The sequence below is a fragment of the Sus scrofa genome, chromosome 2 (genome assembly GCF_054392235.1).
Source record: "Sus scrofa isolate SSC_HxYL_T2T_F1_AM1 chromosome 2, Sscrofa_HxYL_maternal_Yorkshire_Landrace_v2.0, whole genome shotgun sequence".
NCBI classification, from domain to species: domain Eukaryota; kingdom Metazoa; phylum Chordata; class Mammalia; order Artiodactyla; family Suidae; genus Sus; species Sus scrofa.
Window position 1 is genome coordinate 19,212,856 of NC_139384.1, and position 18,168 is coordinate 19,231,023.

Sequence of the window (18,168 nt, forward strand, 5' to 3'; positions counted from 1 at the left end):
AAAAACCTGCATTCTAGGAGTTTATGGCACATAATGCCTGATGATGGCCTATGTTCCTTCTCATTTATCCTCTAGAATGATAGTTATGTTTACTTGAAGTTCCTATCATTAGGTCTGCTTTGCCTGGTGGTCTAAATAAAGCTGAGTTACGGTTTGGATAGATTCATCAGTCGGTAGAGTTAAATTGGGAATCTGTTTTGCAGTAGGCTTTGTCTCTGAACCTTACCTGTTTCCCAGTACAGGGTAGCATTTGGCCCTGGCACAGCCCATGCCTGGAAGTCACTGGCCCTTAGTTTTACTCATGTGTTCAGCAGCCACTGTGTTCCTGGCCATCTACTTATATTTAAACCTTGCCTAGAATGAGGCTAAAGATTTTTACCACGTTCTTTCAGGTGAGATGGAGGATTAATGAATTACTATCTGTAAAGAGTTTAGAAGTTTCTGAATACAGCTTCATACGACATAGATAATTTTGAAACTGCTTTCATGAAAAAAGAAGTAGCTTACTAGTTTTACTGTAGGTTTGGTTTTTTTTGTTTGTTTGTTTTGTCTTTTTAGGGTTGCACCTGCGGCATGTGGAAGTTCCCAGGCCAGGGGATGAATCAGAGCTGCAGCCACCAGCCTACACCCCAGCACAGCCACAAGAGACCCGAGCCACATCTGTGACCCACACCACAGCTCACGGCAATGACATATCCCTAACCCACTGATCGAGGCCAGGGATTGAACCCTCGTCCTCATAAGATACTAGTCGGGTTCACTACCACTGAGCCATGACAGGAACTCCTCACTGTGGTTTTTAAGAGGAAACTCTTATTGGGTGAATCACGTTAGTCACCAGGGCACCCTGCTGGCATGGGCCTTAAATAACCCAGTGGCTGAGGAGTATGGAGCACACGCATCCACAGAGGATGCAGCGACTGGAGCTCCTAGGAGTGCTTGTGCAGTATCATCTGGAGTTCTGTGCAGGAGGTCTTCTTCTGAAACCTGAGGGCTCAGAGATCGCCAAAAGGAAATTTTCCTGCTGATTTAAACCCCTTTGGGTTTTCCAAATTAGTATCTAATGCATTTGCAAAAGCACTGCAACTGCTAATCGTTCCCATAGCCTCATCTGGCCAGCCAGCAACAGGCTACAAATCGATCTCTGTACAAGGTGTTTGTTTATAATTTATGGAGCTGATAGGGAAGGCAGAGCCATCTGCTCCTCCAGGCATCAGTATTTCTTACCCCTCCCATCCCCTGCTTGGGCATTTTCACTTGGAAATCATTTATAATTAGGAGGAGATTACATTGCAGAGTCTGGAACATGGCTTCCTGCTGTCTTCTGCATCGTTTTTGCTCCCCCTGGAGCTGCCCCCTGAAGCTCTTAAGCGGTTTTGATTTGAAAAATCCTTTCTTTCCTAGACTTTATTTCCATTCTCAGCTGCCCAGCTAACTGCTTCACCATTGTCCCCCATGTGTGTTTTGCCTTTAAGTGCAGGGCAGTTTGCTGGAGCTCCAGCTCAGGGATCGAGGACCATTTGGTGAGGCAGCAGTTTTCAGCTGTGCTCCCAGACCAGCAGCATCAGAGACACCTGAGAACTCATTAGAAATGCAAATTCTCATGCCTCACCCCGTCGTTCTGTGGTCTAATAAGCCCTCCAGGTGATTTTCATGCATGCTAAATGCTTGAGAACCACTGTGGTAAGGCAGGGCAGAGAAGAGAATGAAGATTGCCAGTGGTGTGTGGGTTGCCAGTGTCTTGGGCTGTATTTCACTTCACCTTTTTCTCTACCTGCTTACATTATTACCAAGTCCATAAAGGATGCTCTGTCCTTATCATTAACACATTACTTTCCTATGGCCTGAGGAAACAAACAGAGATCCAGGAAATTTCTCCCTCCGTAAATTAGCTCATCAAAATTTCAACCTTATGAGAAGAAGCTGCACGAGCAGATTGAAGCAGTGACCACTCACCATTGTAACTGAACATTTCCATTTCCATGTGGGAAATTAATAGACAACAAGCAGCCAATGTTAAGTTGCTAATTGGAGCTTTGAAATATTAATGAAACTGTAAACACACCACCCAGTGCTCGCTGAAGCTACCAAATCACTCTGCCACCACATCCTCTTCATTAGGGTAGAAGTGAAACCCTAGGTTCCTAGCTGTACAAGTTCTGAAACGGAACATGCTGCTGGAGAAGCCCTGTTTTAATGTTCAGCATTCCCTTTTCATTTGTCATTTGCACATCTCTCTCAGAGCACTGCAGGAACTGGGAGCAGTTGTGAAATTGGGTGGAGAGTTGAGGGGAGGGGACAAAATTTGGGAGATGGCCATTGACTTGGAATCGTCATAATATAGTACAAACACAAACACAGTGGCTTGAATTTGAGGCTGACAAATTGCTTTTTGTCTATATGCCCAGTTTTTCAGAGGCTCAGAGCCAGGCTTCCCAGAAGAAGGAAAACCTTGCTTGTACTTTCCTCCCCACCCCCAGCCCCCCGTAGAAATTAATCTGCCAGTATGTGGTTCAGTGCTTTTTAATGTCAGTAGTGAGTGTTGAGGGTCATTGTAGACTTTTATATGTTTGACTGAAGTACATGTTAACGCACATGAGCTACATCTCTATAACAGCAAGATAGAAAAGCCTACTCTCATAAAATCCTCACCATGCATTTTTGCGACATTAAGTGTGGATAAAATGGAAATTGGCAAAGCTGTCTTAAAGCCCACAGAATCTCATTTCCTTTGCTATTTACTATCCTACTTAATATTTGTGATTTCTTTACTTTCTTTCTCCCTTCACCTTTGTTGGTTACAGTCTAAATTGTCAGTTTCTTTTTATCTCTGAGGAGTGTGCCAGCATCAAGGTTAGGAAAACCAAGATGGGTTGACTCCTGAAGCTCCTCCTCTGGTTCCTTTGGTTCTATATCCCCAACTGTAATCACGTGTCAGTCCAGGGAAGGGGGAAGAGATTGTCATCTTTTTGGCAATAGACTCAGGACCCTGAGTAAGGAGCAGACGGTCTCAGTGCTAACTAGATGAATCTAACCATACAGCCTCGAGCAGATGGTAGGTTGGAAGTTGAGCAGTACAGAGCCCTAATGGTGATAGCAATGAGTATTTGGATGTCATTATTTTATTAGTTAGCAAACAGAACCATCCTTGTGGTCCCTCCTCAGTTTTATGTGTAATGGTGCTGTAGGTGTCAGCCCCCGAGAGTTGGCACGATAGCCTAATCAATGTGTTCTGATGTCTTTTTTGATCCACTCTGTCATCTCTGGGGCTTCATTAACAACACGAATAAATATAGAGTTTTAAAAATCACTCTGAGTCCCTGATCCCCTAAGCCTCAAGGCCCCCTGGAAAGCAGTTTTTTGTTTGGTTTTCCTTTCGGTAATTTCCTGGGGAAACTTGCCCTTGACCTTCCAGGTCAGGCCTTTTGGCTTCCTGGAGTAGATCACCTGGAATCTGGTGAGGTCAGTTGAGCTTGCCTTTTTTGTTTGGTTGTTTTGACCATAATGCCTCTGACAGTGGACAGTAATCTCCTTTACACAACATTGTAAATCAACTATAATTAAAAAAAAAAAAAAAAAAGATCTTCAAATAAGAGAAAGAGTACATTAGTCACTTGGCAGATGTATATGAGGTAGATCTAAATGAGACCAGGCCCAGAGTTAGCTTGGTCCCTTTGGATATGTTGTGCTGTGGTGCGCATCTCCTCGTGATGTGGGCACTCTGGGTCTAGGCTCACATCAGGGGCAGGCTGCTTCTTCCGGGCAGGGATTTGCACAATGGGCCTCCGAGAAGGATTCAAAGGAAAACCAGAGTCCCTGAGCTGGCTGACATCTCCTTCCTTAGTCCTGTCTTGTGGAGCAGATTCTCCCCACTGGAGGACAGACATCCTCCACTCCCTACCCACTCCCTGGGGCGGAGCCTGCTGGCTTAATTCTCAGTAACTGCTCAGGGCAGACTAGGGCTGCCCATGGTCACTGGCTTATGGTATGGATGAGGCATAGAACATAGTGAGAAATGAAAATAGTCCAGCTCTCCAGCCAGGGCTGGGCTTTGTTTCTCTTTATCCTCTCTTGTAGAATTAGGGATTAGTATTAGCAAGGAGCTGTCCAGAAGATTGAAGTCTATAAATGCTCCAGTTCTCTTAAATGAGAAAATTAGATTTAAGAAATTTATGAACTGATTTCTTTCTCCAAGGCTGCGTAGCCCCTGGAGAGTAGAATTCTTACCTTCTTACCCCCAAGGAAGATTTACCTGTATCACCTTTTTCTTGGAATCAGTGGGCTTGCATTTTCATTCATCTCAGTTTTGATCTTTTGAACAATAACAGCTGTTGAGTGGCTCTCCAGGAACAGTTTTTAATAACTTTTTTCTTATCTCTCAAATGATGTTTCCTAAGTGTGAGCTAAGACTCAGCAGGTGGTTGTAGTTGTGTTGACTTCCTGTAGTTTCCTATTAAAGTGGTAGAAGAGACATATCTTTTCTGTGTCTTTGGTTGCTTTTAGTGTGGTAAGGCAGGCTTTAGCATTTCTAGAGAGCATTCAGGTTCAGGCCCTTAGGGAAGCCCCCAGGTTTCTTGACCCGGAATTTTTCACACCATCACCTCCAAACCTTCTTACCCTCTTTTCTTTGTCTCATGCAGCCTCCGTGAATGTGCTGGTGCAGAACTGCAAGATCTACAATGATGCCAGCTGTGACATTTCTGCAGATGGCCAGCTCCTGGCAGCTTTCATCCCTAGCAGCCAAAGGGGCTTTCCCGATGAAGGCATCCTGGCAGTGTACTCTCTGGCCCCCCATAACCTGGGCGAAATGCTCTACACCAAGCGATTTGGTAAGGGACAGGAAGCACAGTCTAGTGACCGGGATGCTAGTACCTGGGCATGGGCATTCTTAGGTGAGGCACAGCTTACTGGTCACATATTGCCCCTGCTTCACTGGGGCCCAGGTCAGAAGAAGATTGCTTTGTCCTGGCTGGTAGCATTGCAGAAGAATGCTATGAATGTACTCAGAGGAAGAGCATTCCCTACCGTACCCTTGTTGTGCTGGACAAGAATGAAGGAGGAGCTTTGTTCTTGATCATGGCTTGGGGACGTGGCCACACTCATATACTGCAAGGCAGTTTGACATTGTGTATTAAAAGTCCCCCAAATGTATGTTCTCTTTGATCCAATAATTTCACTTCTGAGGGAATCAGAAAACTATACAAAAGGTATATACAAAGATGTTCACAGCAGTGTTATTTAGCAAAGAAAAAATGGCAAATTGTGGAGAGTTGCTTAAATAAATTATAGTGCATTGATAGGACAGAATACCATTTGGCCTTTAAAATGCTCTTATAGAAGAATATTTAGGGAGTTCCCATTGCAGCTGAGCACTTTAAGAACCCGGCTCATATCCATGAGGATGTGGGTTCGATCCCTGGCCTTGCTTGGTGGGTAAAGGACCCAGCATTTCTGTGGCTATGGCGTAGGCCAGCAGCTGCAGCTCTGATTCAAACCCTAGCCTGGGAACTTCCATTTACCACAGGTGCACACCCCCCCAAAAAAAGAACATTTAATATTGAAAAATGTTCATAATGTATGAACTGGAAAAAGTATATTTCGAAGTAGTATTTACTGTACGATAACAGTTTTTGTTTATTTGTCTTTTTAGGGCCACACCTGCAGCCAATGAAGGTTCCCAGGCCAAGGGTCGAATTGGAGCTGTAGCCAGATCTGTGGCCAGATCTGAGCCATGTCTGCCACCTACACCACAGCTCATGGCAACACCAGATCCTTAACCCACTGAGCAAGGCCAGGGATCGAACCTGCGTCGTCCTCATGGATACTAGTCAGATTCATTTCTGCTGAGCCACAATGGAAGCTCCTGATAATAATTTTTAAAATGATTCTATGAGGGAGTTCCTGTCGTGGCTCAGTGGTTAACGAATCTGACTAGGAACCATGAGGTTACAGGTTCAATCCCTGGCCTCGATCAGTGGGTTAAGGATCCTGCGCTGCCATGAGCTGTGGTGTAGGTCATAGATGTGGCTTGGATCCCAAGTTGCTGTGCTCTGGCGGAAGGCTGGCAGCTACAGCTCCGATTAGACTCCTAGCCTGGGAACTTCAGTATGCCGCAAGCTCGACCCTAGAAAAGACCAAAAAAAAAAAAAGATTCTATGATAATACTGGTTAGCACTTATTAAGTACTTTCTATATGTCAAACACTGTACTCAGTACTTTACCTCTCATTGTACTTCTTCACTACAATCCTATGAAATAACCCCAGAATGATCAAACAAAGGTAAAGATTGGAAAGAAAGAGAAAAGACTAAGAGGGAAAATTATTTCCTTGTAATAGCAAGAACTCTGGGAAATGTCTCTCTGTTCTTTTGGCCCTCAGGTCCCAATGCCATTTCGGTGAGCCTGTCCCCGATGGGTCGATATGTGATGGTGGGCTTGGCCTCACGGAGGATCCTGCTGCATCCCTCCACGGAGCACATGGTGGCCCAGGTCTTCAGGCTGCAGCAGGCCCATGGTGGCGAGACCTCCATGCGGGTGAGTGCCATTGCTCGTGGCTCCGCTGTATGGCAGCTCTTGTAGGCAGGGTGATGCAGGACAAGGGTGTGCTCTTCTAGCCAGGACCATAAGGAGCCAGAAAGACTCGAATCCAGCCCATCCAGGACCAGCAAGCCTCACTTTTGAAAGCTCTGGAGTGTTAAAAGGCGGGGCTTTCTTGTACCCTAGATCATAAGCTGGGTCCCCAGAAGCCTGAAACAATCCCTGGATAAAGACCAAATTGAATACTTCCTTACCTCGACATGTGGCCTTTAGTCTAGAGATAGGTGCAGAACCCAATAAATATTTATGCTTATTTTTAAAAAATTTTTTGAGGAAGCACGCTATAAGAAGGGATGGATAATATATGAAAATGTTCTTTTCTGGAGGTCGTGATCGTAATGGATGATGAGGACTTTGGGCAGCTGCCGCGCTCTTCACTGTCCTGTTTCAGTAGCAGAGAAGGGTTCTATTTAGGATCCTTTCTTGTCTGAATGTGTCCTCTCTTGTATTGCCGTAAAAGCCTCCTGGGGAGGCGGTGGGGGGAGCCTCCTGGACCTCGTGGGGTTGTGAGCTCCTGGACTCAACCGGTCCAGTTTCTGACTGAGCTTCTCACATCCCATGGGGGCTCATTTAGCTGGGCTTTGTCAAGGGGCGTTGAGCATTTGGACAGTTCTCTAATTAAATGGTATTTAAGCTTTGTCTCAAGCTAAGAACCTGTGAATTCCCTTAGCACTTGTGTCCTTCCATTAGTAGTTGTATGTGCTTATTTATACGTTGATGTGTGTTTTCTCTAGTTGAGTGGTGTTGAAGCCGCCCAGTTTGGTTCAGTGTAAGCTCCCTAGGGGCATATCCCCAACGGCCCCTCATTTAGTGCTACACATATAGATGCTTGTTGAATTCAGCCTGGAATGTGAAGCATTTGTTTTAAAGAAAAAAAAAAAAAAAAAACTAAATCTAGGACCCATTGCTTACAAAGCGATAAAATGTGGGTGACAAGGTGTGGTGTCTCCAGCCTCTTCTCCCTCCTGTCTCCAACAGGGACCCCCTGTTCAACTCTTTTGGGCCGTTTTGCAGGCCCCTTGAATTTAAAAAGGCTCTCTCTTGCCAGTGTGCCTTTACCTGGGGTACCTTCTCCCTGAACTCCAGCTGCCTACAAGCTGTGGGATCTTCCTAAACAGAATTGATCACTCCCTCCTTGTGCCGCTCCTGTACCTAGTGCACTCCCTGTGTTAACACTCAACCCACCAAACTGCAGTTGTTTATTCCCATTCTATTCTCCTCTCTTGGACTGTGAGCTCTTTGAGGGTAGAGACTGACTGTTTCATCTTTATGGAGTCCAAGTACCTAATGAGAAACCTGGTATTTAGGAGCAGCTGAGTGAATGAAAGGGAATCTTGAGAAAAGCATCCTTATCATTTCCAGGTGGTAACTAGCGGAACCAGTTATGGGTGACATCATGTCCCACCATTGCCTCTGAAAGGGTACAAACAAGGCATTCTTCGCTCTTGACACTGTAACGACAGAAGAGTTCTGATTCTTGAATTCTGTATGACTGGAAATACCTGAAACTGAGTGACTGGGAGAGGACTTTGTGGAAAGTTCATCAAGTCTGTTTTCTTAACTACATAAATGAGGATGGAAGGTGAATTTTAGCTTAAATAGTCTTATCTTAAGCAGATTTGGATGGTGAAATTACCTGGTATCTACTACTCACCACCTGGAATGTTGGTCCTTGCTGTTCTTCTAATCCTCCCTGCCTAATTGTGGAATGATTGTTTCTTTCTTTCTTTTTCATTTTCTTTTTCTTTTTTTTGTCTTTTTAGCCACACCCGTGGCATATGGAGGTTCCCAGGCTAGCGGTCGAATCAGAGCTACATCTTCTGGTCTACACCACAGCCACAGCAACGCTGGATCCTTAACCCAATGAGTGAGGCCAGGGATTGAACCAGCAACCTCATGGTTCCTAGTTGGATTCGTTTCTACTGCGCCATGACGGGAACTCCTGGAATGATTGTTTCTAACCATTAAGAGATGGGATCTGATTTCGGCAACACTAATGGACATCTCCAGCCTCTTTCATAAGCCAGGGCCCCTGCCTAGCTTTTGGGCACAGTCTGCCAGTCCTCCACCCTCTTTTCCATAAGTAGCCAGAAACATCTGGCTGAAGGCAAACAGCTCCAGGGCAGAAGCCAAGATGCTGTCATGTATGGGGCCAGCAGCTCAGGAAGTGCAGTTGGAGGAGTCTGCTGTCGATATGTAGGGTCTCAAGGCACCTAGCCAGCTGCTGCCTGCCTCATGACAAGAGCTGCTTCTCAGGCCTCCCAGCGAGGGGCTTTTGATTCTCAATAGCCACCATCTGCCACCTAGGAGAGAGTGCTGAAGTAACTAGAAAGCTCCCGTATGGAAAGTGTTTCTCTCACACAAGAGGCAGGACCCAGGCATCTTTCTCAACAAGGTTTTGCTCACCCTGTGTCCACACGATAAACCCCCGTGCTATAGAAAGGTTTCTGGTTTTCCAGGTCTTGGTTGCCCCTTATGTCCAAAGGCACCAAAGCACTCAGCACATGTCCCTGAATTCAGTCATTGGTGGAAGGGAAGACGCCAGCTTTTTTGGATAGCTGTGCTCCACCCATGTTTAAGGCAAGAAGTGCATTTTTGTCTGAGAACAGGGAACAAGGGTTTAATGGGACAGTAGAGCATCTCCCTGTTGGCACAAGTAAGTATTGGTGGGTGTCTGCATCTGTAATGTCAAGCTCTGTCCTCGAAGGCATGTATTTGCGGGTACTGGGCCCGTCTTAGAGCTTCTCTACCCAGAACCCCGCTTCTCTGTGCTGGTACCTCTTGGAATTCACAGTGGGAATGTTTAGAGAGGTGACGTTGTTGGGCCAACAGACGTTCCCAAGAGAACATCCTCCAGAGCATCGACTTATTTTAATTCCCACTAAGTAACATCTCACCCCAAGAGATGATCTCTTACACAATCCCATATGAAAACTCTTGTGCAAATGAATTGCTGATTGCTCTTAGCCTTGGTGCACTTATTCTAAACAGTGCTTCAGACCTCTGGGTCAGTGCCTCTCAAACTGCTCCCTGAACAACCTGCATTAGAATGTTAAAATACAAACTCCACTTCAGACCTAAAAACAGAATAAAAATGGGATCGGAAGAGGCCCAGGTATTTGTATTTGTAAAACAAGCTTTCCAGGTGATTCTGATATGCACTTGAGTTTGAGAACTTCTGTTTTTAATGACCACTTTCTTCATTTTAGGTTTCTGCCCTCAGCCTCTTCAGCAAGGCAGAGATGCAGTCTCAGGTTTACTTCTTGTTATGGTTTTTTGTGTGGTGCTTTGATCCTTTGCTAATTTATTGCAGGCACAGTGGTGTTTATGTTCTGTTTTCTATCAAACTTTTAGGTTTTTGGCTGTCTCTGCTTCACTTCCCATCTTTTCTCAGCCGTTGTTGCTTTCCAGGGTTCTCCTTTGAATATCTCTATGTGCTGAATTCTTTTCTTCCCAGGTTGAGTTTAACTTTTATCCTTATTTCTAGGATCTAAGGTCTTCAGATATTTCCCTTCTCTGCTGACGCTAGGCTTTGTCTTCTCACTTTTAGTATGATTGACAAATAAGGGAAAATAAGACTGGACACACATTTTATCTCCCCCTTCCCGCTGTCCATTTGAGGCTCCTCCAGGGTGGATTTGCTGCTGTGTAATGCCTCAGAGTCTCCTTTGCTATCTGACGTCCTCACCCTCACACCTGAGTCAGTAGGGCTTTTTTGTTGTTGTTAATTTCTGGGTTTGTTGTTTGTTTAGGGCCACACCCAGGACATATGGAAGTTCCCAGGCTAGGGGCTGAATCGGAACTACAGCTGCCAGGCTATGCCACAGCCACAGCAACAGGGGGGATTGGAGCCACATCGGCGACCTACACCACAGCTCACAGCAACGCCGGGTAGCTGACCCACTGAGCAAGGCCAGGGATCGAACCTACATCCTCATGGATGCTAGTTGGATTCATTTCCACTACACCATGAGGGGAACTCCCTGTTTCGTTTTTAAATTAGGCATTTAAAGATTGCTGAGCTGAAGCTTTGCTGAATTCTCAAAACACTAAACTGCCTGTATTCCCTCTCTGCTTTCATTTTCTAATTGGAATAAGGCACAATATTGTAACAGAAAACTGCAATTAATTTTCTAAAATACTGGCAACTTGCACACTGTAATAACTTTGGTTGTAACCAAATGAAAGTATAATAACATGAATACAAAATTACTAACGAAACCAGAAATAGTCATATTCCAAACTATCCTTCTAGTTTGTTGAGTAGTGCGTACTCTTTTACCTAGGAATGAGGGCAAAAGTCAGCAACAGCAAGGGAGGGGGTGGGGAGGCAATGCTAGGGCAATTTGATCTAGAAAGCAAGAATAGAGTTAGCAATGTCCATCCAGGAATAACAGGTGTGTGTTCTTTCTCCCAGATGCATAGACCCCCCCCCCCAACAGGTGAGGGTTGTAGGCGTATGAGTAGTTTAGTAAGAACTGAAAAGAATCTTCATTGAATAATCCTTTCAGATCCTAGAGGCGCTGGTTGCTTGAATCTCACCAGTGCTGGTTTGCTTTTATCCCTGATCTTTTTTTGGGCAGAAGTGAGGGACAAGGGACTTGAGTGGAAGAAGAAGCCTAGGACAGAAAGCAGTTGGACTTTCCTTTTCTCTGTGGAACAGCATTATGCTCGTTGAGGCAAAGCCTCAAATACTTAAGGGTCAATTTTATTGAAAGCTTTTTCTTTGTGGCTGTGCAGGTAAAACTGAATTCGAGGATTGAGCGGCTGTTACCCAGGCAGGATTGTTAGTTTGGAAGGGGTGTTGGAAAGAGATCCTGCCCCCTTCCTCCCCCTTCTTCTCCCCCCTCTTCCTCTCTTTTTTTTCCCCCTGTCTCCCTGCCCCCTGCTCTTTAGCAATAGGCTGTCCCTCTGTGTACCTTCTTCTTCTAGCTCTAAAGATATGCATCCCCTTCATCCTCAGAGGTCCTAGGTAGCAGGAGGGGAAGCAGATTTTTTTTTTTTTTCTTTTTTCTGGCTGCATCCATGGTATGCAGAAGTTCCCATGCCAGAGATCGAACCTGTGCCACAGCAGCAACCTAAGCCACAGCAGTGGCAGTGTCAGATCCTTATCCCACTGAGCCATCAGGGTACTCCAGCAGTTTTTTTTAATACCTTCCACCTACTCATATCTAACTAGGCAGTAGTTCTCAGTGTGTATTCCCCAGGACCATGGGGACTATGTCAGCATCACCAGGGAATTTAATAGAAATGCAGATTCTCAGCCCCATCCCAGACCTACTGAATCAGAAACTCTGGGGGTAGGGCCCAGCCAGCCATCCTTATTTTTACCAAGCCCTCTAGATGAGTCTGCATGCTGAGTCAAGACTGAGAACCAATCACTGACTGCCTGGGGATTCTAGTTAATCCTCACCTGTCAGTATAGCTTTGTCCTTTTCTTATGAGCTCTCACCTTGTCTCTTACTGTCTCTGGAACCTCATCTGGTTTATTTCTATGGCTTCTTTAACCAGTTCTTTCAGATACTTTCAGGAAGTTGAGAAATTAATGGGTGCCTCCTGTCCTCGGTGTTTCTGGATCACACTAACATCCTAGTGATGATACTTTAAGGTCCTGTGGGACCTTTTCCCAAATCTAACTAAATTCTTATCTGCCCACATTTGACTTTACCCAAGCTCTTAACTGGGAGCCCATGCCTGTTTGCCTACATGCTATAGAATACAGAGATTCTTAGGCTTAAAGAGTGAAGCCATGTCTTTATCTTTCTCTCCAGGACCTTCCCCATCTGAAGGAGTAGTTCTTGAGTTCCTTTTTCCAACATTCAATTCACTGTTATTCTTGGATGGAAGATATCGCTATGATACCCATTAATGGATATCTTAGTGTCACCCGAGTTATAAACATTAGTTGACTTTCTTTATTTCATACCATCTCATAGTCATCTTCACAGAACAGCCTAGCGATGACTGATTATTATTGTAAGTTCATTAAAATGAACCACAGAAAAGGCTTGGTATCAGGTTAGTCATATCTAAATTGTAGCTTAAACCCTGGATCAGGATGGGTATCCAGCGCCCTCCGCACTGACCAGCATTACGTAACTAACATGCACAGGCTCTTTTGGCCTGACCTGGCTCCATTCTTTAAAGTATAATCTTTCCTGTGACTTCCTCCTTGCCCTGAATTTTTAGCTTGGGATAAAATCCAGTCATCTGTACTTCTCTAGATTCTAAAAGTTTGATTTTCAAAAGTGACTAAGAACTCTAATTCAGTCCAGCGTATTCTCCAGAAATCTAAAGGAACTGAGCTTCTTAATCTTGTCTGGCCTTGGGAGTGGCAAAAACCAAAAATAAAGATATTTTATTTTTGTACCCTGGAAGGGTACTATTTCTTCAAGGGGAGTTTGGGATAAAAGAGAGACAGCTTTGTTGTCAGAAATGATTTACTCCTTCCTAAGATTTTTGTCCTCATTAATTTTCTTAAAGCTGCTTGTCAGTTGATTAAAAGCTGCTTCCGCTGCAATTATCTTAAAGTTGACTTCTGAGATGTGGTACAAAGCATCTATCCTCAAAAAGTTCCTTTCTTTAGCACGTTGTGGAAAGGGGGGAGGGGTATGGGAGAAGTCAGGGGTGTCTCTGATGCGATTTGTCAGAGAAGGGAGGGGCAAGATAAAAAATTAAAAATAACATTAGAGCTGCAATCAAAGCCATTAGTTTAGGCAAATTTTTCCACGACAGATTTCTCCGACTTTGATGGTTTCTTTCCTCCATGGCTTCTTAGTGGAGTTCAGCCTATGCTGCATTTTATTCTCTCTTCATTCAACAAAGTTTTACTGAGCCCCTATCCTGGGCCGGGTACTATGCTAGGTCTGTCAGTGCAGTGAACAAAATGGATCTGGTCCCTGCCCTCTGGGTGCATAGAGACTCAATGACTGACTGGCTTTTCACTGCTGCATCCCCAGCCTTCACAGTGTTTGGCACACAGGAGGCACTTGGCATTCATTCTGGGAGTGTGTGTTGTGTAGAAATCTTGGGTGCGGTGTGTTTCCTACACTTACATGAGCAGACCCCTTGCTCCTCAGCACCATCAGTGCGCCTAGCATGTGCCTCAGTTAATGGTAATTGAACGTAAGTATTAGACATAATTTCTTATGAAAACAGAATGTCTTGCTCATGTCCAATTCTGCCCAATATCAGTGAGTTTCTCAGGGTTGGAGTCCCAGTTCTGAGACATGATAAATTCCCAGTGGATGTTTCAAAAGTGAAAGACAAAACATTCTGTTTTTTAAGAATTAGTAAACTTTTGCATTTGTAGAAGCTGAAAGTATTTTAATATAACTCTTGTCCTGAACTTCTTTCAAAATATATGGCTCACCTGAAATATATGAATGTATTGCAGTACGTTGAAAGATTCCCTTACCTGAGCTGAATATCTACTCATTTGGTCATTTCCTTTGAGACTGAGAAAGCTGAGAAAGTTCAGGAACTTGTGCTATGCACAGAGGTGTGAGTATAGGAGGAAGTAATTATTTTAACTTCTGGGATTTCCAGGCACATTGAGTGCCTTGGTGTTTTATTTAGCTCAGGAATAGCTCCCTCAGCTGAAGTAATCTCTGTGCTTCAACCCTAATGGCCAGAGGTGGCCTTTGGAAAGCATTAAGCTGATTAAAACTAAAATTCTTATTCTCTGAGGGTCCTTGGGATCTCTTCAAAAGGAACAGGTGGGGAGTTCCCTTTGTGGCTCAGTGGTTAACGAATCCAACTAGGAACCATGAGGTTGTGGGTTCAATCCCTGGCCTTGCTCAGTGGGTTAAGGATCCGGTGTGGCCGTGAGCTGTGGTGTAGGTCACAGATGTGGTTCAGATCCCGTGTTGCTGTGGCTCTGGCGTAGGCTGTTGGCTACAGCTCTGATTCGACCCCTAGCCTGGGAACCTCCATATGCTGCGGGAGCAGCCCAAGAAATGGCAAAAAGGAAAAGGAAAAAAAAAAAAAAAGGAACAGGTGGAGTAAGACAAAGCCTATGGGTCTCAACATATCATAGGAGATTGGCTGGAAATGACCTTGAGTCTGTAGCCTATCAATAGCAGCCAACAAATTTCCGAAAGTTAAGAAGAGTAACTGCTTGCTTTTCTTTTCTGTTGTGGAAGCTTTGATTTGAACAGGGTGATCTAGGTAGATTTGTTCCTGTTTCAACTGAATAAAGAGAAAAATGACTTGAAATTCTGATTTTGGTGGGATGAGAGGGTTATTTGAGGTTTTTTCTTTGAGCGCAACAGCAGCATGCAAAAGTTCCTGGGCTGGGGATCAAACCTTTGCCACAGCAGCAACCCAAGCCACAGTTGTGACAGTGCCACGTCCTTAGCCTGCTGAGCCACTAGGGACCTCCTGATTTGCATTGTTGTGGGTTTTTTTTTTTTTTTTTTTTTCTGGCCATACCCATGGCATATGGAAGTTCCTGGGATTGAATCTGAGCCACAGCTGTGGCAACGCTAGATCCTTAACCCACTGCACTGGGATGGAGATTGAACTCACAGCTCAGCAACAACTTGAGCTGCCACAGGGACAACCCTGGATCATTAACCAGCTGTGCCACAGCAGGAACTCCTGATTTTTTTTTTTTAAATAACCATTTGAGGAGTTCCTGTCATGACGCAGTGGTTAACGAATCCGACTAGGAACCATGAGGTTGCGGATTCGGTCCCTGGCCTTGCTCAGTGGGTTAAGGATCTGGCGTTGCCGTGAGCTGTGGTGTAGGTCGCAGACGCGGCTCGGATCCCGCGTTGCTGTGGCTCTGGCGTAGGCCAGCGGCTACAGCTCTGATTCGACCCCTAGCCTGGGAACCTCCATATGCCGTGGGAGCGGCCCAAAGAAATAGCAAAAAGACTAAATAAATAAATAAATAAATAACCATTTGAAAATCAACATTCTATGAGTTCTAAACCCCAAAGTAGAATATAAAGAAGGCTGGGAGACAATAAAAGAAATTTACGTTTCTGAAAAACAATCAGATTTTCCTAAGAATGAGGAACCTCCAATAATTCATGAATCTGAGCAAATCCACAGCCTAAAAGAAAGTAAAGATGACCGCAGTATCTCTCTGCCTGCCTGCTTTGCATATTGTATGTTTCTCAGCCTGTGACAAGGGGTATAGCCACCCATTTCCAATGGAAAGGTCAACTGTCTCTTAGCATCTGCTTTTTATTGATTTTTTTTTCCCCCTTCCCAGAAAGTAAGTTCTCTAGTAACCCTCTCAGAAAGCTTAAAGCCTCCCTTGACTCCCATCATTACCCAGAAGGCACTTCTCCTGCTCACAGCTCCTTTCTTCCTCAAAGCCCCTTTGGCTTTCGCTTTCTCTCATGGCCCTTCAGCCTAGGTGTTGAGTTGCTCCTTCTCCCAACCAGCTTCCACTGTCTTAGTTAAAACAGAGATCTGCCGACTGCACTTGATCTCTTGCCACTGTGGCAAGATTCCGGCTTTACAGATGATTAGATTCCCAAATACAAACAAGAAAACCACCAGTTTTGTTATTGTTGTTGTTTTCTTTTAGCTTCTTATCTAGGCTGATCTGAGCAGTGCAGTTTGCTGCTCGGACTAATGGTCTGATCTTTATTGACATGCAGTAGAAAAGAAAGCATCTTGTTGGGGGCAGCCATGCATTTTTCCTCTAAATTTTATTTCCTCTAAATTTTAAAAGGATGGAAAGGAAGGTTTCCCACTGAGCTCCTCTGGCTGCCTCTCATTCTTTTCCTATCTGTTTGAACAAGAAACAAGACCCCTTTAGTTTTGATCTGGGAACTATTTTCTTTTGCTCCTACTTCCTATTAGCCAGAGAGTTTGAGGGATGGAGGGGCAAATGCTACAGAAGATTGTCGTGGACCCTAGAAATGGAGGAGTCATTATCTTCTCCCCCTCCCTTAGAACTACGAAGATCTTGGTGACCTGACTCATTTCCTGGTGATGTGCCGAGACTGCACTGACTCTAAAAGATTTGTTCCTTCTAGCTTAATGATTCCAATTCCCTTCACAGATGTTAGACTGAAATGAGAAGAGCCTGCTTGGGGAGGGGGTTTCTGTCAACATTTGTCATAGACCAGGGAATGGCTGCAGCCAAGATGGGTTGAAACCAGAACTTTGCAAACATGAATCAGTAGCTGAGTTTTGTATCCAGCCCCACAAAAGGTCCCCAGGTCCTGATAATCCTCCTCCAGTATAATGGGATCTGGTGTTGTAGCTTCATAAGGTGTCACTTTTGTCAGAGAGAAGGGACTTTTTGGCAGCCCCCTTGGCTCTGTCCTTAACATCCGATGAGGAGCGTCAGGGCACCTGATTTGTGTTAAGGAAGACTTTACCTGAGATATTTGGGGTGCCTCAAAACAAAGGCCAGAGCTTCCTCTACACTGTCTCGGATCTTCTTTCTTTTCAGTGCTGATGAACTTCAGGTTTACAGGGCTGGAGCCAGCCTGGGTTGAAATCTGTGAGCAGACTCACACAGATCAGCCAGTCACTGGGTTGGAAAGAGTGATGGCCAAAAGTTGTAAATGGTTTGGGAGCAGCCAGAGCTACCTAACCATCTGTCAGCACTGGGGAACTTGTTGCCCAGATATTATTCTCTTGTCTCTGGAGCTAATTGTAAGGAGAAGTTCCCCTTCCGTGAAGTACTTTAAGAGCTGTTAAAACTCCAGCCAGAGGAAGGAATGGAAACTACACCTCTGGGTGGTTTTCGAAAGAGGCCAGATTCTCCTTCCTCTAGGGTCCTTTAGTCTCAGGCATGTGTGAAATGAGGAGTGTTGGATCAGATGACCTCTCAGGATCTGTAAATCTGCGATTCCTGCCCACCCTGCATCCTCAGTGCTCTCATGCCATCCTCATCTTTTTGCCCTCATCTCCCTCCTTCCCACCCCCACATTGAAGGATGATAAGCAAGCAAATGCTTATCAGGAATTCTGGAGGCTGCTGATCTTCACGTGGCATTTTCTGGCTTCCTGCCACCAAGCAGGATTTAGCCTAATACCCAACCATTGGAGAAGATGGGCTCTTGGGAGCTGCCCTTTCAGCACTGTTTAAGTATTAGGGGTATGGGGGAGGGCAGTTTGCTGCCATAGCCAGAGGACAAATCAATGCCCCGTGACTCCTAGAGCCATGGAGGTTGTGAATATCTCTGCAGCAAGGTCTAGGGGTCTCAGCCTTTAATTACTTGTCTCCAAGCACTCTGACCTTGTCTCATCTAAGCTGGGTCACCCATCATACTGGCCTCTTGAGGGTTTTGTCCCTAAAGCAAGTTCCTGTACTTAGAAGCAAATTGATCGTATTTGCTTCTTAATCCCTCTGCAGAAACAGACTATAAAAGGGTAAGTTTCTGACACGTGAGAGGCTTGTTTGCTTCTCTCCTGGTCTGGAACATTTCAAGAAAAGAATTTTCTTTTTCTTATTCGACCCTGCTCAAAACATTCACAACCTTAAAGCATTTGGTTCACTAATCCTATTATCCTCCTTTTTGCAACACCACTTTCTCTGGCCCCTCTGCCCCATTGCCTACAATTATGACTCATTAGGATTTTAGGGGAGACTTCTGTG

The 18,168-nt window shown here is 44.9% G+C and overlaps 1 protein-coding gene across 41 annotated transcripts in view; it reads left to right on the top strand.

Annotated features, from left to right (window-relative positions):
- AMBRA1 (autophagy and beclin 1 regulator 1) overlaps window positions 1-18,168 on the top strand; it is a 183,711-nt gene that overhangs the window by 145,078 nt on the left and 20,465 nt on the right. For all 41 annotated transcript variants that reach the window (XR_014836996.1, XM_085011243.1, XM_021085244.2 and 38 more), the window contains 2 exons: window positions 4,641-4,829; window positions 6,380-6,534. Coding sequence is in view for 40 of the 41 variants with exons in the window: in XM_085011243.1 (XP_084867369.1) it covers window positions 4,641-4,829; window positions 6,380-6,534 (344 nt within the window). In the remaining variant the exon portion in view is untranslated. The remainder of the gene's footprint in view (window positions 1-4,640; window positions 4,830-6,379; window positions 6,535-18,168) is intronic.